This window comes from Nesoenas mayeri, assembly GCF_963082525.1.
Source record: "Nesoenas mayeri genome assembly, chromosome: 1".
NCBI classification, from domain to species: Eukaryota; Metazoa; Chordata; class Aves; order Columbiformes; family Columbidae; genus Nesoenas; species Nesoenas mayeri.
The window spans coordinates 95,700,440-95,722,411 of record NC_137541.1 but is presented as its reverse complement, the minus strand read 5'-3'; the positions used below and the strand labels follow the sequence as shown (position 1 = coordinate 95,722,411).

General features: G+C 37.1%; 1 protein-coding gene across 1 annotated transcript in view; it reads right to left on the bottom strand.

Annotated features, from left to right (window-relative positions):
• GABRG3 (gamma-aminobutyric acid type A receptor subunit gamma3) overlaps nt 1–21,972 on the bottom strand; it is a gene marked incomplete at its 3' end in the record, with an annotated part of 334,788 nt that overhangs the window by 4,036 nt on the left and 308,780 nt on the right. Inside the window, exons 7-9 of the mRNA XM_080347671.1 lie at nt 9,270–9,422; nt 1,462–1,658; nt 22–51 (exon numbers count right to left, since the gene is read on the bottom strand). Of these exons, the coding sequence (XP_080203797.1) occupies nt 22–51; nt 1,462–1,658; nt 9,270–9,422 (380 nt within the window). The remainder of the gene's footprint in view (nt 1–21; nt 52–1,461; nt 1,659–9,269; nt 9,423–21,972) is intronic.

Here is a 21,972-nt window from a genome sequence, read left to right as displayed (position 1 = left end):
TGAATAAAATAGTTTACTTACCATCACATGACCAAAACTGACATCAGGCAGCTTAAATAAAGATAACAAAAGGATATTCAGAAGAAAACATACTTATTGCTTCATAGGCATCTAAAGTTCAATAGCATTTCTTGAATCAAACCTTTAAAACGCATTTGTCCATAAAACATTCTGAGTATTCTATATATTCGCCGTAATGTTCTGTACCCTTTGAAAATGCAGAATGCACACCTAGTTTCAATCCATCCATTACTTTTATTTACCTATACATCCTGTTCACAAAGAAACTAATGACTTTTCCATTCAGTCTTTCTATAGGATGGCATTTTTTTAAACATCGGCAAATTCATTTTGATTGTCTCATACATTTCTTTTGCTAACACACTTTTGCCTTTTGTATGTAATGCTTTTTTACAAGAAGCTATTAGAGGTTTAATGGAGTTTTCATTGACTAAGTCTGTGGCTTTCTGCACTTTCTCTAATTCCATAATCTTTTCAGCTTTTTCCTTCATTATTTCTTCATTCAACATTTTCTGCAGCTTTTCAATTCAATCCCTTGTTACCTCATGACCTATTATTCTCTGAATTTAGCCTTCTTTCTCTTCAGTTTCCTCCTTCACATTTTTCGGATTTGGCATTGTATTTCTCATTTCAAAGGTCCTTATTTCCTCCACTGCACAAAATGGCATCCAGCATCTCCAGCCACCAATCTCAAACACATAAGATTTTCCACTGATCATGAGTGGACAATCCTTCCCTATGTTTACACTGAGATTTTTTTCTCTATTATACTTCCCCCTCTCATTCTCTCAATTATGAAGTTCATCAGACTATTCTTCCTGCATGTCTGTCTTAATTTATTTTAAATAAACAGCTTTTGTCTGTGTCTGGGTGTTACTTCTGGAAGTGCCTTTTTGGCCAAAAATGCAGCCATGTATCAAACCTTTGCAAGTTACCTCCTCTGTTTTTGTACTTTTTAAAAAAACCCAACCTTTTGCGCATAGGGCTAAAACCAAGTGCTGGTTCCCAGCAGAGACATTGAAATCCTGTTTGTAAGGTACATAAATATTTCTAGACCTGTTAAGCCATGAAACAGTAGATGAATTTGAATATACATTGATATGCATGTATTTGTGTAACAAGCTACGCAATCTGTTTCAGTGGGAGTCCTTTATGACTACCAGCATAGTAACTAGAGGATGAAAGACATGTAGGCAGGATTGCTGCTTCATGGCCAGCAGGCTGCTTCTGCTATAAACAGACCTCACTCCACAGGCACATAACTAGTTCTTCTCTTACTATGGGTAACTATTTTCCATCAGCTTTCAGGGCAGACCACACCACAAAATGGAAAGAGCTTCAAGGAGCAAAGTGTCACAGGATTATAGGCTGTCATTGAATGATTCTCTGCTCTGTGAGCCAGGCACATGCTAGAACAGAAATTAAATGCTCCCAACATACCGACTTTTTTTTCTTAGTACAATTTGGTTTCCTGCAGCTTGAGTAGTAGTTGAGGGTTGCATACTCCATCAGAGCAGCGAAGACAAATAGAAAGCATACAGTCACAAACAAATCCATCGCGGTGACATAGGAGACCCGGGGTAATGACTTTCTCGCAATGGTACTCAAAGTTGTCATGGTCAATACTGTGGTGATACCTGCAGAAAGAAACTTGATTTAATTGTATGCAATATCATTTCTTCATGTCACAGAAGAATCTCTGGAAGCAAACATACAAAACAGAAATCCAAAGTGTACCCAAATAATTAATTAATTTCATTTGGTAGTATAAAAATAATGAGAAATAACATCAGTAGAGCCAAGGGTGTTTTGTAAACAAAGACTTCCTCAGCTGCTTATATTCATCTTTACAAAAGTGACATTCCCGTGCCTTTCAACATGCTTTTCCTCATCTCTTCCTTTTTCTGGTCCCAGTTAGGCTGAAGATGGGGATGTGGGAGACTGAGACAATGAAGAAATTTTTGACTGAAAGTATAATGCACAAAAGGTATCAAACTCAGAAATAAAACCAAACCAAACCATAACAACCCCAACAACCTAGAAAACAATGAAGAAAACATGGTCTTTTTCACAGCAGTACCGCTCTCATGAAAAATCTTGTGCTCAAAAAAAGAGAAAAAAAGGAGGGCAAGGAGAGGGTGAAGAAAATAAATGCTGCTGCAAAGTTCTGACCATGAATTTTGAAACTACATTTTCACACTGCTGCCTCCTTGAGTCCTCCACTGCTATTTCCCTTCTAATTAAGGGAAAACAGACTCTCATACAAACTTCATGTGTAGCCTTGATAGAAATAGCATTTTTAATTCATACAAAGCATCACATCTTAGATTGATTTTGTAGTAATGAATATAATGGGAATTACTTAGTGTGAAATATCCTGAAACAATAAAACCAGTTCTAGAATGAAATCTATTGAGTGTCAGGTATTTGGCTGCTGGTAATTCATATAATTTCATTCCTGAGGAACAGAGGTCTTTTCATTCCCACTTTGAACTGATGTTTTTAATCATTTGTTAAGAACTGCAAGCCTTCTGAAAGAAAAAAATAAAACCCCTCAATGGCTTGGGAAGAAAAATAAAGCTCTCACTCAAATAAGCCTCAAGAGAGAACCTGCTCTAAAAACCCCCATAAACATAGGATAATCTTTCTTTTTATAGTTAAAGTGATATTTTGCAATGGTACACAATCTTTGAAATGGCAGGGGATGACTGAAATTATGCCTTATAGTCAAATTACTTCCCACAAATGGCACTCTGGAGGGAAGTATCTGTGGTTTACTTTCTTACTGCTTTCTGTTTATGAAGGAATGCCCACCTCATATTTGTAGCATTTGATAGAAACTGCAGTGATTCACAGGGATAACCCTCCCCATTCAAGCTGTCAGAAAGCTCCTGGAAGAGCCAGAGGCAGATTATGGCCGGGCTCTCGACCTTCTTCTACAATTAATAATAACTACTTGCATTCGTTAAATATCCATAACCTAGGAACAATTAAAAAAAAAAAAAGTTGCTGGAAAAACACAGCCCAATAATCAAGATGAAAGCAATGCTGACAGGAAGTGGGAAGTGTGGACTTTGTATGTATCTTGAACATCTAAAGGCTGTTTGGAAAAGTTTTCTGTTTCCTGTCAAGTGTGCCACATCCCAATATAAGCACATATGGCTGACATGATCCAGTAACTTCTCCAGACCCTTCAACAACAGTTCCGTAGCTAGCTGATGCTTCGAAAACTCTTCAGAGACAAACCTCATGCTTAGCCATTCATCATGACACTCAACTGCAAAGATGTCCAGCTTCAAAAGGTGTTGACTCTCTAGCCTTGATTTGGCCCTCACAAACTATTGGTTAATTAGTCTTTCTTCATGACCATGACTCAGGCCTTGGGAGTCACTAACTTCAGAAGAACTGCATCCAGATGATGACATACTCTACAATATGAAATATAGTTCTTTAACAATTTCTAACTCATGTTTGGATTCTAACAGAAATCTGTCTTTTTCAGAGCCACATCTGCATATGCTAGCTCAGATATTTTACTATCTTTAAAAAGTTCCCCAAAATCTGTGTTCTGCTTCCAGCACAATATACAGTGTTCTTTTTACCTGAACTCAAGGACAAGTTTTTGTTTCCCACAGGTCCTGTGATAGGACACTTTCTTATTAAAGGATAAAAAAGAAATAACAGAACAAAAAAGCTTGCAGTGCTCGAAACCAATTTTTTTTGCAAAGGTCTGCAATTTTTCTACTGAATGCTATATTGACAATGTACTGGTTTTCCTCTATTTTTAATGAAATGGATGTATAACTTTTTATTACTTGTGACAAGAAGTATTGTGTATGTATCTATAACGGCAACCAGCTGCCAAAAAGACTATAGACTCTGTACTTAAGTATAAAAGTCATCAACTTGGCCTGAGTCCTGTATCCGTGCCTTAAGCCTGAATGTGAAATACATTCCTGAATCATGCATGAGTCTCTGAAAACCCTGAAGCTTTAGGTGAGAACTAAGCAAAACCAGCCCAGTGAATCATGTTGTGTCTCACCACTAACAGAATATGGGAGTTTTGGGTGGCTCTGGACTAATTTTAGCTGATTGAAACAAAGTAGGTTCCACTAAATTTATAGACACAGCCACAGTGTAAGATTTATTTTTGTTTTAAGATACTAGTAGTGTCTATACTCAGTTTCTTTGATAACAAATCATATTTTGTAACCAGAATATAAAACCCTGTGGAAAGGAAAGTTTAGCATTATCACAAGCCATCACAGTTTCTGGGTTATATGTCACATTTCAAATTATGTCAAGGGCATGAAACAAGGTTGCTGAGCACATAGACAGAAACATCCAAAAGTAAAACAAACATATTTTTACTCCTATTATTTATGCAATATATTTTTATGATATGAAATCCAATACAAAAGCATCATTCTTAATTTAAGCTGAGGCTTGAACTTGGATGCGAGTTCACACCATAAACAAGCAAGGACTTTTTAAAATAACAAAAATTCTATCCAGTGTATCAATTTTACATTTGACACATAGATACAAATTTTAAAATGTTAAAATGAGTCCTATGGGAATACATATAGAGAGCAAAGAGAAAGAAGGTGCACCAGATGAGACAGTTTTGTATTCCTACACATTTACAAGTCAGAATATATAGATATGCATATATGAATAAAATGCAGCTCCCATTATTTCCAAAGATAATATCTAGAATCCATATCCTTACTTCATTTTATTTCTCATGCTAAGAAAATTCAGTTTGTTGAGTGGTTTCAAATGCAATAAACCTTGCCAGATGAAATTATTAAGTCTCTCACTTTGGGGAGACCTGCATGGTAAAGTGAGTTTTGGATCTGTTATTGAAAATCACAGTACTCTTAAACTGTCTGTTTCGATAGGATTTTAATACCAGCCGAGGACAGCTTTGAAGTAACCTGGCTTCAAAATATTCAGGTAGACAGGTGTAAGTGGGAGCTTACAAGTTTGTGTGTAAATACCATTGTGTGACATTTATATTCTCTGAGTAAATTCCATACCAAAGGTGCTGTCTGATAAATCAAAGAGGACTGTTTGAGGGATCAAGTGATGCAGGGATACATGATGCATGAGAACACTTTAACCTTTAGATCATTGTCCTAAACAGTTATTTGAAATTATTGCTGTTTGAAAGCTCCTTACTGGACAACAGTATGCAAAGTGAGGTTGTTAGAGAGTGTTGGTGAAAGCTTCAGTGTTACAAAGTCTTTGGTCAGTGAGGCTCATTTTTTCTTATTTGCTTAAGTGTATGCTGGGTCACTGGAGGAAAGGTGTGCTGCTTTCACCCAGGTGATCACTTGTTTATAAACTTAATTTCTCCATCTCTTGTTATGGCACCTGTTTTGATCACTTGCTTGTTTTTCTAGTGAATGAGCTTAAGATGGAATGACAAGGAGAGCAATGCTCATTTTTTATTAACCATCATTGGTATTTTCTTTTACATCAACACATTGCTGGCCTTGATACCCACTGCATTTCTTTAAACTGTGGTTTGAAGTTGCTCTTGTAGTTACTGCCTAGTCCTGTTACATATTATACCCATTTTGAAAAAGCAGGGAGAAACTGGGATGAAAGCTTCAGTTTAACTTAATTATTTTCATCTTCAAGGAAAACAACCTATTCTTTTCCAGATGATAGCTTTTCCTCAGTTGCTTGCTGGCCGCTCTTAACTGTGATCACTGGGAGAAGATCATTTTGATTACTAGAGACAAGCAGAAACAGCCAAGAGACTTTATTTTTCTCTCTGGATGCAGGGCAGAATAACCTGAGATCACAAACCACAGTTCTCATCCAACACTCAAATTCCACTTCCAATTTCTCACTGACTCTTCGGGTGGCCTAGAGTGAGTCATGTTGCCACTCTGAGCCTCAGTCCCTCAAAGAGCATGTGAAAAAGAGACTACAATGCCAAGTTTTTCAAGAGCACTTTGATGCCTCTGGACAGTCCTGCTGAAAGGATACTTATGATCTCACTTTTCCCCTCACAGCCAAATGCCCCGATTGCATTTTCTTTTTCCAGCACAGAAATAGCTTATTACTTAGTGTTATTCAGAAAGAGGTAAAACCTGTCCTTCATGTAACTGTGAGTAGGTGCCAGCAGTTTAGGAAATTGCTCATTAATTTTAGGGAGTGAAATATTTCCCTGATGCTAGCCCTTTACATTAATGCAGCTATACTCAGAGCAGGCTTGGTGCACTGAGTCTACAATTCATTTAGACTAATTAGCAGGACAATTTCAGTGGTTTGCCTTTGGCTGTATTACTCACAATTTCACCATGTGCCACTATCCAAATGTGGATGTGTGCTGTTGCTGAGACAGATTTCTAAGTTGCGTTATACAAGCAGACCTACAGTAAAGTGGGAACATCTGTTTAGTGCAGCCCAAGAGGCCACTGCTGATTTGGGAGGAGCAGGACTCCGTGCACAGAAAGGTGACTTTTATGTATAGTTTTCTTTTCATTTGACTTTATTTATAAATATATTATATTTTAGTCTAGTAATTTAATTCTTCATCCATTTTAGGAGTCAGTCATGATAGCCATTGAATAGAGCCTTGGAACATCTCATTTTTATGTTCTTCAAATTCATGACCACAGTATCTGAGTATATTTTTTTGTCTGAAGTTCCCACTGGCTGAGGAGATGAGGCAGGGAGAGTCACACTGTTGTGACTAGTGATCTAATCTACTTCCATGTCTAATTAATTGGAAAACAGCAGTGTGGTGTTGGGAACTTTCCTCAGGGACTAGGTATGAACACTGCTTTCAGAAAATTACTAATGCAAACTGTTAGATGACTTTTCTACCCTTAAGCTTGATGAAGGATAACCTAAATGGATGCTGTGTGGCTCTCTGCACACACATGGTGCTTCAGATTCCCAGTTAAAAGAGTGTGGTAAATCTTTCCTTATCTCCACTGAGTCACCCAATTTAAGAAGAAAGGAGTTCAGCAGAGAAGTTCACTAAAGGTCTATCGCTCAATTTTCTGGCCATCAGAGGCAAATCTACACAGCCTGGAACAGGCAGTCATACAGCTGCTCTGTCTTCACCTTTGTATCATCTTCGCACTGTCCTGGAGTTGGAGGAGGTTACAGAATAACTGTAAGTTTTAGGGACTCTCATGTTGCTGGAGCTGCAGTGTAAAGGCCCTTTGGCATTCACATGAAGAGAGTGAGGACTAAATATTCCTTTATTGGAAAATAACCTCATACAACCAGACCCATGTGATGCCACATGACTTACAACAGTCAGAAGTGCTACATTTGTTAATATTTCAAATTTCTGGAGAAAATCCAGCAGGTTATGGTCTTGTGCTGACCTCACGCAAAATAGGGTTTAATACAGAATTATCTGTAGAGTATGAACTGGTGTTGGTTGCTTGCAGTTGTCTTATTACAGATCGTCTGGGACTTTTCTTTCTACTAACCCTATTGCATGTCACTGAGCTGCTCTTATTTTGACAGGATGCCCCTCACAACTTGCTAGGAATTAAAGCTGATACAACTTCCCCATAGGAAGATGCCTAACAACTGATAGCAAGAATGGCTGGCATATAGCGTCATTGCTTAAATAAAGCTGTGACTGGTGAGAGAGTTGCACTTAGAGAATATTTTTGTTAATGTATTTCTTCTATCATTCAGCTGAAAGTTACAAAGCTATTGAAGCATAAGAAGTTTTGGAGGAAAAATTTTTGTGACCCAAACCTTCTGCACACTGAATAGATTACTATAAGTTTTTTGTATAAATGAAGGATTTAGAAAGGGTGATCAGATTCCTGGACAAGTTCAAGAAGCTTAGCAGCTAAAATCTTGTTCAGAGTGAATGGGCTTCAGAGTCTCTTTAACACTTCATTTTTATTTTCCCTTTCAGGGCTTTTATGCTAGAAACCACAGACCCCTCAAAATTGCTCAGACTTATTAGTGTGGGAGAGAGATGGGCTGAAACAGGCCAAGTCATTTTGAATAACTGTAAAAGGGCTGCTTTGTCAAACAAGGTGTCTTCCTCCTGAGATGAAGTAGAATCCATCTACACAGTGTTTGAAAGAGAGCTAGTAGAAATGGATTCAAATACAAGTAAACACCATTTTTGGTCAACATTTAGTTACAGCAGCACTCAAGAACACTGCCTTGCTCCAGGATGCCTTCATGTGTCCTCCAAGGTGGTGCAGCCTGTTCACAGCCCTTGTACTTCAGTCTTTCCTTCCAACGGTATCACCCTCTCAAGCTTGGGGACTCAGTTGCTCCTACAAATGTTTTCCATCAGATTTCAGTCCAAAAAGTCAGGCTGGTCAGTTTTTAATAATTTTTTCTTCAAATTGAAATGATGTGGGGAGTCCAACTGGTTAAATGGAGAGGGTAACAAACTCCAGCAGAAGGAAGCAATGAATAGCTGGGAATGGTAACCCCCAAGCTTGAAAACAGACATGCAAACATTGACACAGCCTCCCCTTTTTTTCTAGACTTGTAGATTTCTAAATCAGTTAATATTGGAAGCCCTGGTAACCATAGTCTGGACCAAGATGTTGCTTCTCCTTCAATTCTGATGTATGCCTATAATTGGCTGTTATACAGCTCTATGCCCTTGACGCTGGCAAAACCTGCAGGTTTTCCAATATATTTAATAATCAATGGTCAGCATTTATAAGTGTATCTCAAAGCATGATGCCAAAATGCACAGACTGGTCCTGATATAAATGAGCTGCTAGAAAATCTACACCAGCATAAATCTCCACAATCTATGAAAAATATCTATACACCTAGTGTGGAGCTTAACTTCAAGCACTCAAGCTAAAACACTTTACTTGAGTTAATATTATTATATCCCACAGTTTTCTGTACATGTAAGACATAATGCCCTGTAGGGGACAGTTTCAGAAGGGAAGGAAGCCAGCAATGCAATTAATTTATTCTTCAAAAATGTCACTAAAATGTCATACTGAGAACAAGGAGACAGGCATTAATTCTAAGATATTATGCGAAATAGGTGGAAGTGTCATTACAAAGAGTCAGGGTAGTTTACTTTTAATTACCCTGTTAGGGAAGGCAGAAAACCAGAGGCTTCCATGATAAGTAGATCTGAGTCTGCAAGAAGTGGTAGCAATAATCCAAAGCATATAGCTAGTGGTCCCTTCGAAAGGAAGATGACATTTTCAAATGATAGTGTAGAAACTCCACAAAGAAAGCAGAAAAAGGAATTATTAACAACTTACCTAATGCTGTTCTTGCTGGTGTGGCATCTTTTTTAATCCAAAAGGATACCCAGGAAAGAACAACTGTTAATATACAGGGAATGTAAGTTTGAATAGTAAAGTATCCCATTCTTCTACTTAAGTCGAAGTATATAGTCATGACTACATAATCACCTGCAATAATGACATAGAAAATAAATTGGCATTGTGGTGAGATACAGATCATTGTTCACTGAGATGCTAATTTTTAAACTTCATTAAAACACTGCATATGAAATATTTCTCAGTGGTTTGAGAACATCTGGGCAGCAATGCTCATGTGAAATAGAATTCAAATAAACCTTTCAATCCTAATTTCCTTCAGTTCTAAGTCTCTGTGGAAGTGTTGACCTATTTGGACAGGCAGAGGCTTTCAGCAGTCATTCTGGATGAGTAAATATTTGAAAGGCATCTTGGCTTTCCAGACTTGATAACTCTGGATCCTCCATGATCAGAAACATGAAGCTACTATCATTCACTAGAATCTATAACCAAGCCACACAAAATCTCTCCTTCTGCAGGCTGTTTCTTCTCTGCCTTAGTTTTGGGTTTGAGTGACTTGTTATCTTCTTTTGAGGTATGAATCAGGCAGTAGGGGTCTTTATGGCAAATGTAGCATGCACATGAGTATGTCTTTACATAAGAAGCCATTTAGACAAACTAGAGCCTCAATGCTGGCAAGAGAGGTCAGAATGTATACTTTTAAAGGACTCATCATTAAAAATCAAGAGTCTCTTTTTGCCAGCATTCCTGCATTTTAAAGCAGTTGTAGTCACTTGAAGTATTCATGAACCTTCAGAAGGTGAGTCTGGATATAAAGTTTATTATTCTGCTCTGATTCATAAAATCAAGAGCTCAGTAAGAAGGCTAGTTTATCTCACATTATATAATTTTATTCACAGCATCTCTTCTGCTAACCCTCGTGACTCTACAGGGGATAATAATCTGTCACTCTTTCTCTACCCAGCAGAGACTACTGACCTTATCACCTCTCTCCTTACTAACATCTCCTGCTGCTTCACAGATGTTAACTATCCTTTTCTCTCAGGAAGTCACAGTGATTAACAATAATGCAACTGAACTGAGACCAGTTTCTGTACTTCACTTGTATATGTTGCTTCCATTTCAGATGTGAAGAGTTTATACAGCTGAGAGCTTTTATGGGGTTTTTGTCTGACTATATCAGACTTGACCTAATAAATTATATTGCTTCTTATTACAAACCTTGACATTCTATAATACAATATTTGGAGAAGACATCATTTAAAATAGGCAGGTAGGTCTGTCTTGTTACTGCAAACCATCAGAAGACTGAAGAAACTGGTAGCACAGAAGGATGAATCCCCAAAGCAATGTACATACAGCTCACCCAAGTAGTGACATAATGGGTTCGTCAGGAGTTGAGACAAATTAAATCTTAATCTTCTAGTAACAGCATATGAACAAAATAATTTAATACAGTGGGTATTTTGACTATAGCTAAATATGACATAGAAAAGAAATTAATTCAGTAAAAAAAAACTTCCACCCAAAGAATCTCTGAAGGCCACTGTAAAATGAGTGAACTACGATAAGCTACAAAACCAAAGGTAAATAAAAATCCGAGGGTGGGATTTGAGGAGGGAAACTTAGAACAATGAGTCAAAAGGAAAGGTTTCTATGTGTTAAGTACATCATTTTGAGATAGATATATTTGGAAGAGGTTGATAAGCCTGTGGGTGCTTTCATCATGCTTCTGTTAGATGGACACATACATTTTCATGAGTACTGTGCCTGTGAAAAGCATGTGACCTCAAGAAGCTGGAGAATTATTTCAGAAGCCTTGCGTATTTGGCATAATGGGACAGAGTTTTAATGAAATGAGCTCACTGCTGTTACAAGTCAGAACTATTGCAGTACATCATGACGTAGTGAGCCTTGTGGGCTGTTCAAAGCCTAAGGATTATTTCATTCCACTAATCTCCAGCACTTTTCTTTCTGCAGGGAATGGCACCAGGGAACTGATGTGGATTAGTAACCGTTGGTTCTGCTGGTTTAGTTATAAACTACATCAGATCCCTAATTTGGTTTGCCTCACCAAAGAAAGATTTACGCCACAGCAACTGAGGTAATTTCACCGAAATGGGAGTAAGGAGTTAGAGGCTTTGGAAACCAGTGCTTCTACTGATAGAAACCAACCCAGCAACCACAGAAAAAGCATCATTACATTTCAAACATTGTGAGTGAAGGCAGAAGGGTGAGCAAAAAAGGGAAATCAAAGACTCTATAGGAATACTGCCAGGCCTTTACATTTCCCTTACTCAGTTACCATATCTGGAACTGGACTCAGTTGCCTGAGCACTATAGAAAGCAAAACGATGTGCATACTTCTCATTTTTTACAAGAGTAGATGATGCATGCAATTCACAATTCACAATTCACACACACAAGTCACTGTTCCTCTGAATACTATCACCATGAAATCCAGAACAGCAGATGAGAGTAGGGCTAAATAGTGAGTAGAAATGTACTGGCTAGTAAGGCAGATTCCCTGTTTCCAAGGTCTTCTACTGAAGTATTAATAAAACTGGTAAACTGAGAGTGGGAGAAAATTATGGAGCATTTCCATTGTTTCGCAGACAGGAACTGAGGCAGAGATTAAATGACGTAAAGAGTCCATCATTCCGTTTAGGCACAAACTGATTCAGTATCTTTCAGGCAGTATTCGTTTCATTTATCTTAGTTATCTAGAAGGTAGATTCTACAGGTGACCTGCATGCTGTGGCCTCCTTTCTACATTTAATGAAGAGAAATTGGTACTTTTAGTATATGGTTTTATAGTGTGTTTTAGAGGTTTATTTTAGATGGAGATGAATGTGCTCAAAGCATTTGTTTCTCTCTAGTGACTAGAAAAGGAGAGTGATTGGCTAAGATGTGGACAAACACATTGTAGGCACGTAGAGATGATCGAAGGAGTGAATCACACCCCTTGATTCCATGGTGAAATCTACATCAGGCTACTTCTGTGAGGGTGTTAAGGTTATTTTACTTAAATATAATAACCTTCTTAACCTTTTAAAGGGTATTTTAGTTACTTTCCTCTTTTGTTTTGTAGTTAAGCTTGATGCCTTTACCTTGAGGACATACACAACACCTCTGCTTGCTCCTCCTCTGCTGGCTGCCTTGCTTGTTTGCTTGCTTCCTTCCTTCCTTCCTTCCCCTGCTCTTTATTACAACAGAACTATTCAACTTGTCTTTATCCTAGTTAAAAGCCAGTTAGAATACCCCTTCTCTGCAGAACATCCTTCTGGAAAGCTAAATAAAGGAACTGTGACTCAGTAAAATTTTACAAGGAGCTGCAAATTCCCAAGTATCCAACAAAGACCCATAGATGTTTAACATGCACCCAATGAAAATGAAATCCTATGATGATCACATGATTTGCTACATTTATTTATCCACTAATCTGTTTTGTCTTCTGAAATCTATACAAAAATTCTCACAATGAAGAAGGCAGAAAAAGACATATATGCAGCAGCTGTGCATATGGACTTATATACTGTAGCTTCTGTGCTATACTCTAACTTAAGGGAACACACTAACAGATAATAGCAACAGAGTGGGAGAACAACTTCGCTCAGTGGAACTAGTGATGCAAAGTGGAAGAGGAGAATTTGCTGGTTCTCCTACAATATTCTACATATCCTACAATAAGTCATGCTTAGAGAGGGTACAGCTTAGAGATGATAAATAATGATGACAACACTTCGTGAAATGCCACTGCTGAAATGCAGAGCATCAACTGGAAGCACCAATGTTGTGACTGCTGTCAAAGGCAAGCATATTTCTGTACAGCATGTACGGGATACAGGTTTTTTTGTTTTTGTTTTTTGGTTTTTGGTTTTTTTTTTAAATAAGTACAGTAAATTACGATTTCCAGCTAAATTTATATTTCAGTTCTTTTATCCTCAGCCAAGTCAACTTCTTTTGAGACTCTTAAATTGCCTGTTTGCAAGCAGAAGAGCCAGCATGTGCATGCTATAGCTACTTTCCTAAATGCACTACTCCTAACTGCATTATTATTATTATTGTCCAAATTACTCCTTCCAGAAGTAATTATTCTCTATGTATCTAAAAGCACTTCTCTGCAGCTTAAAGGAAAGTAGCCATGGTACATTCATTTCTGACTTTCTCTATCCACACAAAATAATGTGTACAAAGAAACTCTCCTCTCTTCTAAAAAAAAAAAAATAAAAATTACCTACAAGTCATTCTGTATGTCCTGCAGGCATGAGCAACTCAAAAGGGAGAAAAAGCTTTCAAGCACTCTGTACAGTGCCCCCTTGCTTCTTTGGCAGCCTTTGAAGCTCCACCTGTCATTACTGCCACTGCTACAAAAGGAGCTGGTGTTGATTGTGCGACAAAGCCCAACAGCGCAGACAAGATGGGAGAAACCTGCTTCCAAACTCCATATCATTAAATCAGTGTACTTGGTTTAAATGTAATCACACAGTGATTGCATAGCTAGGGACCACTGGAATAGCTAATACCAAAAAAAAAACCACTTTGCGTTGAAACTCAGAGAGGAATTCCACTTTAACAGCTGAAATAACTTCCCAGGAAGGCAAACTAACTTTTAGCTGAACCATCAACTCACAGAAATAATGAAAATTACGTTGAGACAAAGTAGCACCCAACCAGTTTTCTGTAATGAGAGCAAAGGGTGCATCTCAAGGCAGCAAATCTGGAGTAATAGGAAATGTGTAACAATCCTTCCCATGAAACCAAGATGACTGCTGTCTGTGACCCATACGACTTATATTAGTTTAACTTTCTAGTTTGAAAGTAGGACACTATTTAGAACAAAAAAGATTTTTAAAGGAATAACTGCTGTGGATTTTAATGAACAATGCTAAACTATAGCCTATTCCCTTTGTCTTTTGAAGACTAATGACATGGTTGGCTGAATTGTCAGAAGTTTGCTTACATTTCACCAAGAACATCTCCTTTAAAGGTGAAATGATTGAGGAGAATGCAATTTTTTATTTTAAGAAAATATTTTAAAATATAAAATTATATACTGTAAATAATTTATTTACTCAAACCATACTATACCATCTAATCACACATTTTAATTTATCCTCCCATTTTATTCTCAGTTTAACAAGTACTAAAATCCCAATTATTTTAATTAAACAAAGAATGACTTTACAAGGACTGCAACATGAAACTACAATGCACACACCGAGTGATTTCGGCATGTGAGTGAACATTGCATGCTAACTGTCCGTCACTAGAACTGCAGAATAATGAGGAGTGGCAGTGTTTATCCACATTCTTATGAGAACTTGATTACAGGAAAAAAGTCCTAGGAATTAGAATGAGGACTCACACAGTGTGTCACAGGTATTTCTTTGTTGATCAGCAAGACCACAGAGAGTGCACTAAGACATCTTCCTTATTATCTTAAAAAATCAAATTTACTTAATGGTGTGTAAATGAAGTTTCTAATCTTCAGTGTTTTGGTTTGGTTTGGGTTTTTGGTTGGTTGGTTGCTTGCTTACTTAGTTTTTTAAATTTTTTTGTTTTTATTTGGAAGCCAGGAGAAGACCCTATTTCATCCCGCCATTCACTCTTCATTTTCCCCCAACCTGTTCTCTGATCTTTGCTTCCCAAAGCTCCATTTTTTCTTTCCTGAACTAGGCTTTTTTGCTTTCTTAGTAAGCTGAAAATTTTCTGCTGGTCTGGCCTCTGCCTATCAGTCATCCAGGATGGTGTTCTTGTATCACAAATGCCTTCATTTACAATTCTTCTCCATGATACCAAGGTAGAACTATAATATTTGAACATAATTAGGTCAAGCAGGAGACCACTGCTGTTATTGAATACATTGGTCACACTTCTGACAAATAAAACCATTTAAAAAAAATCATCAGTGTCAGTATGTACAGAAGTTTTTGCAAAATGTTCAGTAGAGAGGTTTTTTAGAAGGGATGCATGGTAGTGCCGGTGTTAACTGAGGATGTGCAAGTTTCAGGTTCAAGAGATGATTTCAGGTTCCAGATTTTGCACTTTCTGGAAAGAATACCTCAGTTCAGAATCAGGCAGAAACAGAGACTGTGGTATAAAACCCAACCCTACCTAATTCAGAATAGAAATCTGACAGAATTGTCATGTCAACTAGGCCTTTTCACATCCCAGGCCATTATCCCAACTCCTAAGAGACATGCCCAGTGGAAGTTCAAGCTATTTTCTTATTAGCATTACTAAAATGAAAACAGATGGATGGAGATTTCCTAAAGTACACTGCGTATTACTAACACTTCAGCTGCTGGTCTGTCTGCAGAGCTGGTATCCCATCCTAACATGAGTTTCCTAGATACTTGATCTTCAACCAGTCCACGTATGGAGAAGATCTGAACTTTTGAAGTCCTAAAAGCTAAGCAAAATGGTAGAAGAAATAGCTGAATGCCCTCACAGGTGGTTGTGACTCCAGAAGGAGCTATTATTAAAACTGAAATAACAAGGGTGAAAACAGGATTTTGCAGTTCCCTTGAAGAGAAATGTAGAAGGAATGAGTCATGAAAGCACCATCCAAAATGCCTTTATCTTCTCCACCATCTCTACTAACAATGAAGAAATGCTTAGGACTCATCACAAGCTTATTCTCAGTCCTCCAAAATGTGTCAATCAGTACGCAGGACAATAGTTTTCATTCCAGGAGCAATCTTTGCTCCATAGCACTCTATGACTAATGCTTCCAAGCCAAAAAGAAGAACAAAATGATTGAGGCCATGTTGTCACTTAAGGGCTTGTCTTAGATTCACCTATGCTGCTCTGACATTTAGGTATCTTCATGGTGATATCTAGATAACCAAGATTGCGTGCTTGGATGGGAGCATGTGTACATGTACAGAGAAACATGTTTGCACCTCATCGCGAATAAATTGAGCTTTCTTAGAATGGTAACAGGCACTCATTAAATACATAATTTGTGCATTAGGTGCATGTTTAGCCACACAAGAAATGCATATGGGACTTTAGAAGCATCATTTTTATATGTATTGCTACAGTAACTATGAGAGATCCAGGCACAGGCAAGGATCTTATATAATAGCTATTCAACAAACAGAGAACAAAAAAAGCTTTCTGTGCCCTTAAAATCTCTGTTTTCCAATTCATAATTTCCTTTGGTATTATCAGGGTGTGTCTGTGTGTGCATATGTGTGTGTGTACAAGTACAGTGTAGCCCAGATCTGGCTTTCAGCACTTGAAAAGCAAATTTTCCAGAAATATATACACACCACGAGAGCCAAATAATTGCTAAAGTTTCCCAATATCATAAACAAATAAATATACTAGTATACAGTGAAAAAAAAGAAACCAAATGCCAACAGCATTGTTTGTGTTTATAGAAATCATGTTCAATTATAAGCATATACATATTCATCAGCATGCATAACACAAATCAAATATTGACAGATTAGATTGTGAAAAGCAAAGACTAGATCCCAGGCTGTCTGAAGGCAACAGGTATTTTAGAGTCAAGTAAGACCAAGACTTTGTCCTAATTTATCAGAACCTAAAGACATTAAGTTTTGGGTTTGTTGCTGCTGTTGTTGTAATAACAAGGGGAAATATGATACTGAAGATCATATTTTTACTTCAAGTTATCAGGTTTTTTTCATCACCTTAGAAAAATTTGCCTTTATTCTGTTTATTCTTCCTCAGATAGTGAACTTTAATTTTCTTTGATGTAAGCAGCATTTTCAAAAGATTTTTGTAAAATGAAAGTTTTGTTAAATGAACTGGTGCCTGCCATTAAACATTACTGACTACGTCTACAGCACACAAGATTTTTTCATCCTCTGATTCAGGCATTTAGTATTAAATCTGGAAAACCAATTAATTTGTTCAGAGATCTAATTTCTGTGTATTGTGGTGTTTTGTTTGTTTTGTTTTTCAGAATAACTGGCATATATAGGTTGTACACTAGAACTTTTCACGAAGAACTGAAATCAAATAATAAATAAAAGATCAATTTTTTCAACCTTTGAATTCTTTGTGTATCCCATAGTCATTTGAAACATACTGGTCAATATTTCTTGTGCCCTAACCAATTCATTAGATGCCATACTGGCAGTTTCAAAATGAGTTACTTTAAAACCAGCTGTAATAATTTAATTGTCTGTAGCTGTAGCCCACACCTTCTTTTATGTGTCTGAAGTGATCTGAATGTACTCAGGAGATGGATCAACATCCATGAACACAATTAACCTTCAAAATTAATTCTGAAAATATAAGCTTTGAAAAAAAATAAAAAATATAGTGCTTGTTGGCATGATCAATAATGGTTTTTTTATTTGAACAATTATGTATTTACATACTTATACAAGCTGTCCTGTCAAATACACCTATTCTTTCTTCCCAGTCCTACTACTGTATATCATGTTCTCCTCCAACAAATTCTACATGAGGTTATAGTATCTTCTTCATCTATGTGGTAATATTAGCATTAGAATTGCTCTTGGGTTGTTCAGGTCTGTTATCTTTAGGTATAATGACACTTTCATTTTACAACATGAAGGATCATTTAATATTTTTTTTTTCAAATGGGGCACTAATGAAAACAATGGATTTTTAATGTGGTCCTTGTAAGGTACAAGCAATATTGGAAAATCCTGCAAAAAATGCAGTTTCATCAAGCCACATGATGGGAATAAAAATGTGTAATACCATAATCAAGACTTCAATCCAGGATTACCAGGCCAGTTCGATTTCTGCCTTAACAGTAGGAAAGTTACTCACATAATCTCTGCTTGTATTCATGCATCAATTGGAGAGAAAATCAATATACAAATATGGTGTGGTATGCATGATCCACTATTCACTGTTCCTCAGAAATGTTGCTATTTACCATACATATGTTTTATTTTGTGCTTGAAGAATAACAGCGAACAATAGTAGATAAAGTGAAAACAATAATAAATTACCATAGCTGCCTATGTCAGTGAAAGTAGATGGAGGATCAGAGTGAAAATGAGTGTCATTTACGTGTGAATCTTTTTTTTTTGAGAGGTTTTATTGATGAAGAGCTGTGCAATGTTTTTCAAACAGAACATTCTTCATGCTCCACAGAGCACCAAATACTGTAGGAGGTCTGAGAATATACAGCACTAATGACCTTTGCATTCAATTTGCTTCTAATAAGTACCAAAACATGCCTGGGAACCCCCAGGTTTATGTCATCTGTCAATGCTGATCACTTCTCATTTATTTCTAGGGCTGGATTTCTTACTCACAAGAGCTCCTGTTTGTGGGAGGAGGTCCCTTTGTACCTTGAAGTTTGTTACAAAGTCCCACAGGAGAGGATTGGGTGGATTTGTAATTCCAGAATCAGTTGAAATAATTTTAAAATCGCTATAAAAAAATCCTGTTTCAGTATTTTCAAATAAAATGCCCTCTTTTTCTTTATTGGAATTCTATTTTACACATTAAAAATAATAATAATAATAAAAATGCAACATTTTGCTTGACCTGATATCCTTTTCATTCAATTAAAATGTTCATGAGTTTGGCTTTACCATTGTGACTGTACTGTGACACCTTTATATAATTGTGGAATGGGGTAACCTGTTTCTTCCTATCTATACTGACATCTAGTCCACCTCAACTGTCCCTAACATACACTCTAGTGGCCAAATTTCCCTTATAATCTTTAGAAAGCTTTAAATATTATTTTACTGTTGGAAGCTCATCTCCACTGATCATGTTGCATTCTGGAAAAGACTACCGTGATTATTTGGTCTCACTTTATGCATGGTATGAGATATTTCTAAAGTAATCACTGCTGCAAACCCAAAAGCTGTGGATAAACTATAACATCTTTTAGAAAATCATTCTACCATCATTTAACAATTTCCAGCAATAGAGTTGCATTGTAACCCTTGAAGTTCTCTCAATGCCTAGTTATTCTCACTCTGAGAAGCAGGTGGATTTTTCATAGTCTGCAGTCATCTGTAATAGCATCAACTCAGACCTTGAGTCTTAACACATCTTTGCTAGACTGAATAACCTGTGTTAGTCAGTTTTCTTTATCTCATACAAGTATTTAGAGATAGTAATCAACTACCCTTTATCCTTCGAGATAAACACTTATTTTCGCTTCACACAAGGAATTATTTCCAGTATCTAAGAAATCTTCTGGCTCCTTTGTGCACTCCACTTTTCAAAATAACTCCTGTAGTGCAGCTATCAAAATTAGGTCTTATTTTAATGGGTGTTGCATCAGCATAACATACAGATAATAAAAATACCCTTGTTCTAGGGAATAATCTTTCTCTGAGTACATATCCAAAATCTGTATTTTGGCCACACCTTCAAACAAGGAGTATTTTAAAAAATAACTATTACTTGACAAGAAATGTCCCAAAACCTTGAAACCTGCAGGGAGCACTGGGAAAGGAATGTCCCCATAAGTGGGAAAGCAAAATCCACAGACTTCAACCCTAAATATATGCCTCAATCCTGAATACATGTTCTGAAGTGCAGGAATGCCTATTTGCACTTAAATCCAGGCTACAAAGCTATATGCACTGCATTCTAGCCCCCCAACGTGTATCTATCATTAACCACTCACTCAGTCTTTCTGTCACCTATAAACTTAATGAGTCTTAATGTTATGATTGCTTTTCCATCATTAACAGAAAGTATTAAATAGCACCAAGCCAGATGACATAGCATCTCAACAGAAGGTCCTGATGAATAATGTTTTTCCTAGCTCTGTTTTGAGTCTTACTAGGTACTCAAAATTTAATTATTTGATAGATGCCATAATGATTTTCTTATCACTGTAGCTTCTTAATCAAAATGTCATATTGCATCAAGTGAGACGTCTTACAAATGTACATTATATCACCATGAACATATAAGCTCAGAAGATGATTTTGAGCTAGTCTGACAGGAATTAGTTTCTATGAATGAATGTTTATTGGAGTTATTATATTATCATATATAATTGTATTGATCTATTCCAGCATCTGCTGTTCCATAACTTTGTTTGAGACCAATGCCAAGATGAAAATCCTGTAATTATTTGGTCAGGATATTTACAGTTTTTTGAAACTGAGGGGAGAAAAAAAAAGTGTTTTATTTCACCTCAAGCCTTCCTTGTTATAAATGTGTGGTAGTGATCCCTGGTCAGCTCTTTAAACTACTGCTATCAAGTTATCAAAAGGTATGTTAAGTACAAAAGGGATTGTGCTGAGGAACTGGCTAGTAACTTGTATAGCATAGCATAGCACAGAATAGTTTCAGCTTGAAGGGACCTATAACGAACACCTCGTGTAACTGCTTCACCACTTCAGGGCTGACCAAAAGTTGCAGCTTGTTATTAAGGGCATTGTCCAAATGCCTCTTAAACACTGACAGACTTGGGGCATTGACCACCTCTCTGGGAAGTCTGGTCCAGTGATTGACCATCTTCTTGGTAAATAAATGCTTCCTAATGTCCAGTTTAAACCTCCCCTGATGCAGCCATTCCCACGTGTCTCATCACTGGATCCCAAGGGGCAGAGCTCAGCACCTCCCCCTCCTCAGAAGCTGTAGAGTCTTGAATTCGCCCCTCAACCTCCTGCTCTCCACACTAGACAAGCTCAGAGTCTTCAGCTGCTCCTCCCAGGACTTGCCTTCCAGCCCTGTCACCAACTTTGTTGCCTTTCTCTGGAGGCATTCAAGGGTCTTCACACCCTTCTTAAATTGTCTTCTCTGTTTTATACACATAAAACCAGTAAGCGATTACTTGCATTCAAAAAACCTGTAATAATCATTTTATCTTTCACGCTCTAACTTTCTATCTCACACCAAATCCTAGTGTGCCACAGCTAAGAAATTGTAAAAAGTAGGTTGAGAAATTCCAAGCAATACTAATATTTGCAGAAGTTTTCTAGCATAGTCTTTCAGATTAAAGCCATCTGGTGCAGCTGTTTCTCACTTCACATTACAGGCAGATATGTTTTGGTTTCCTGCAGAGCTATTTAGTAGTCTCTAATGGATGCAAGCTTGCATTCTATTTGCTGTTTTATCTGGTAGAATAAAGGAAAATATTGATCCATATGCATTCATATTTATTTACTTCCAAGACTTTTGACAGCTGGAAAAAGGTAATGCCACTTCTGATTGAGTGTTATTTTAGCTCCTTCTTTGCCTACTGAAGCCTTTCTTACTGGATTTTTATCAGTCTTTCTTACATTCTCAATTGTGACTGTTTCATCTCTTCAAATTTCATTGATATCACTTTTCAAATATATATTCATAAACAACTATGACTATTGCTATTATTAATTTCCCTAACTTGTACCTCTGGTATTCATGTAATGTTTTTTCTTTCACATCCTGTAGTGCCTTTGTTGCAATGTGCTGTGAATACATTGATTTTGTGCTAAATAAATGTTCCCTCTTTTCCTGTCCTTACTAACACTCTTTGTGTAGTATACTGCCCTCATGGATTACCTAGTCAGTCTCTTCAGTACTTCCCATTTCCTCTGTGATGAATGAAAAAGGCAGCCCAAATCTCATTCAAATCCAGCTACTTCTCAACTGTTCATCTCTATATAGGAGTAATATTTTTTGTTTCTGAACTCCATGCTCAAACTTTCACTTATTTTCATCAGATGTGTTTTGTTATTTTACTTCAACTGGCAATAAA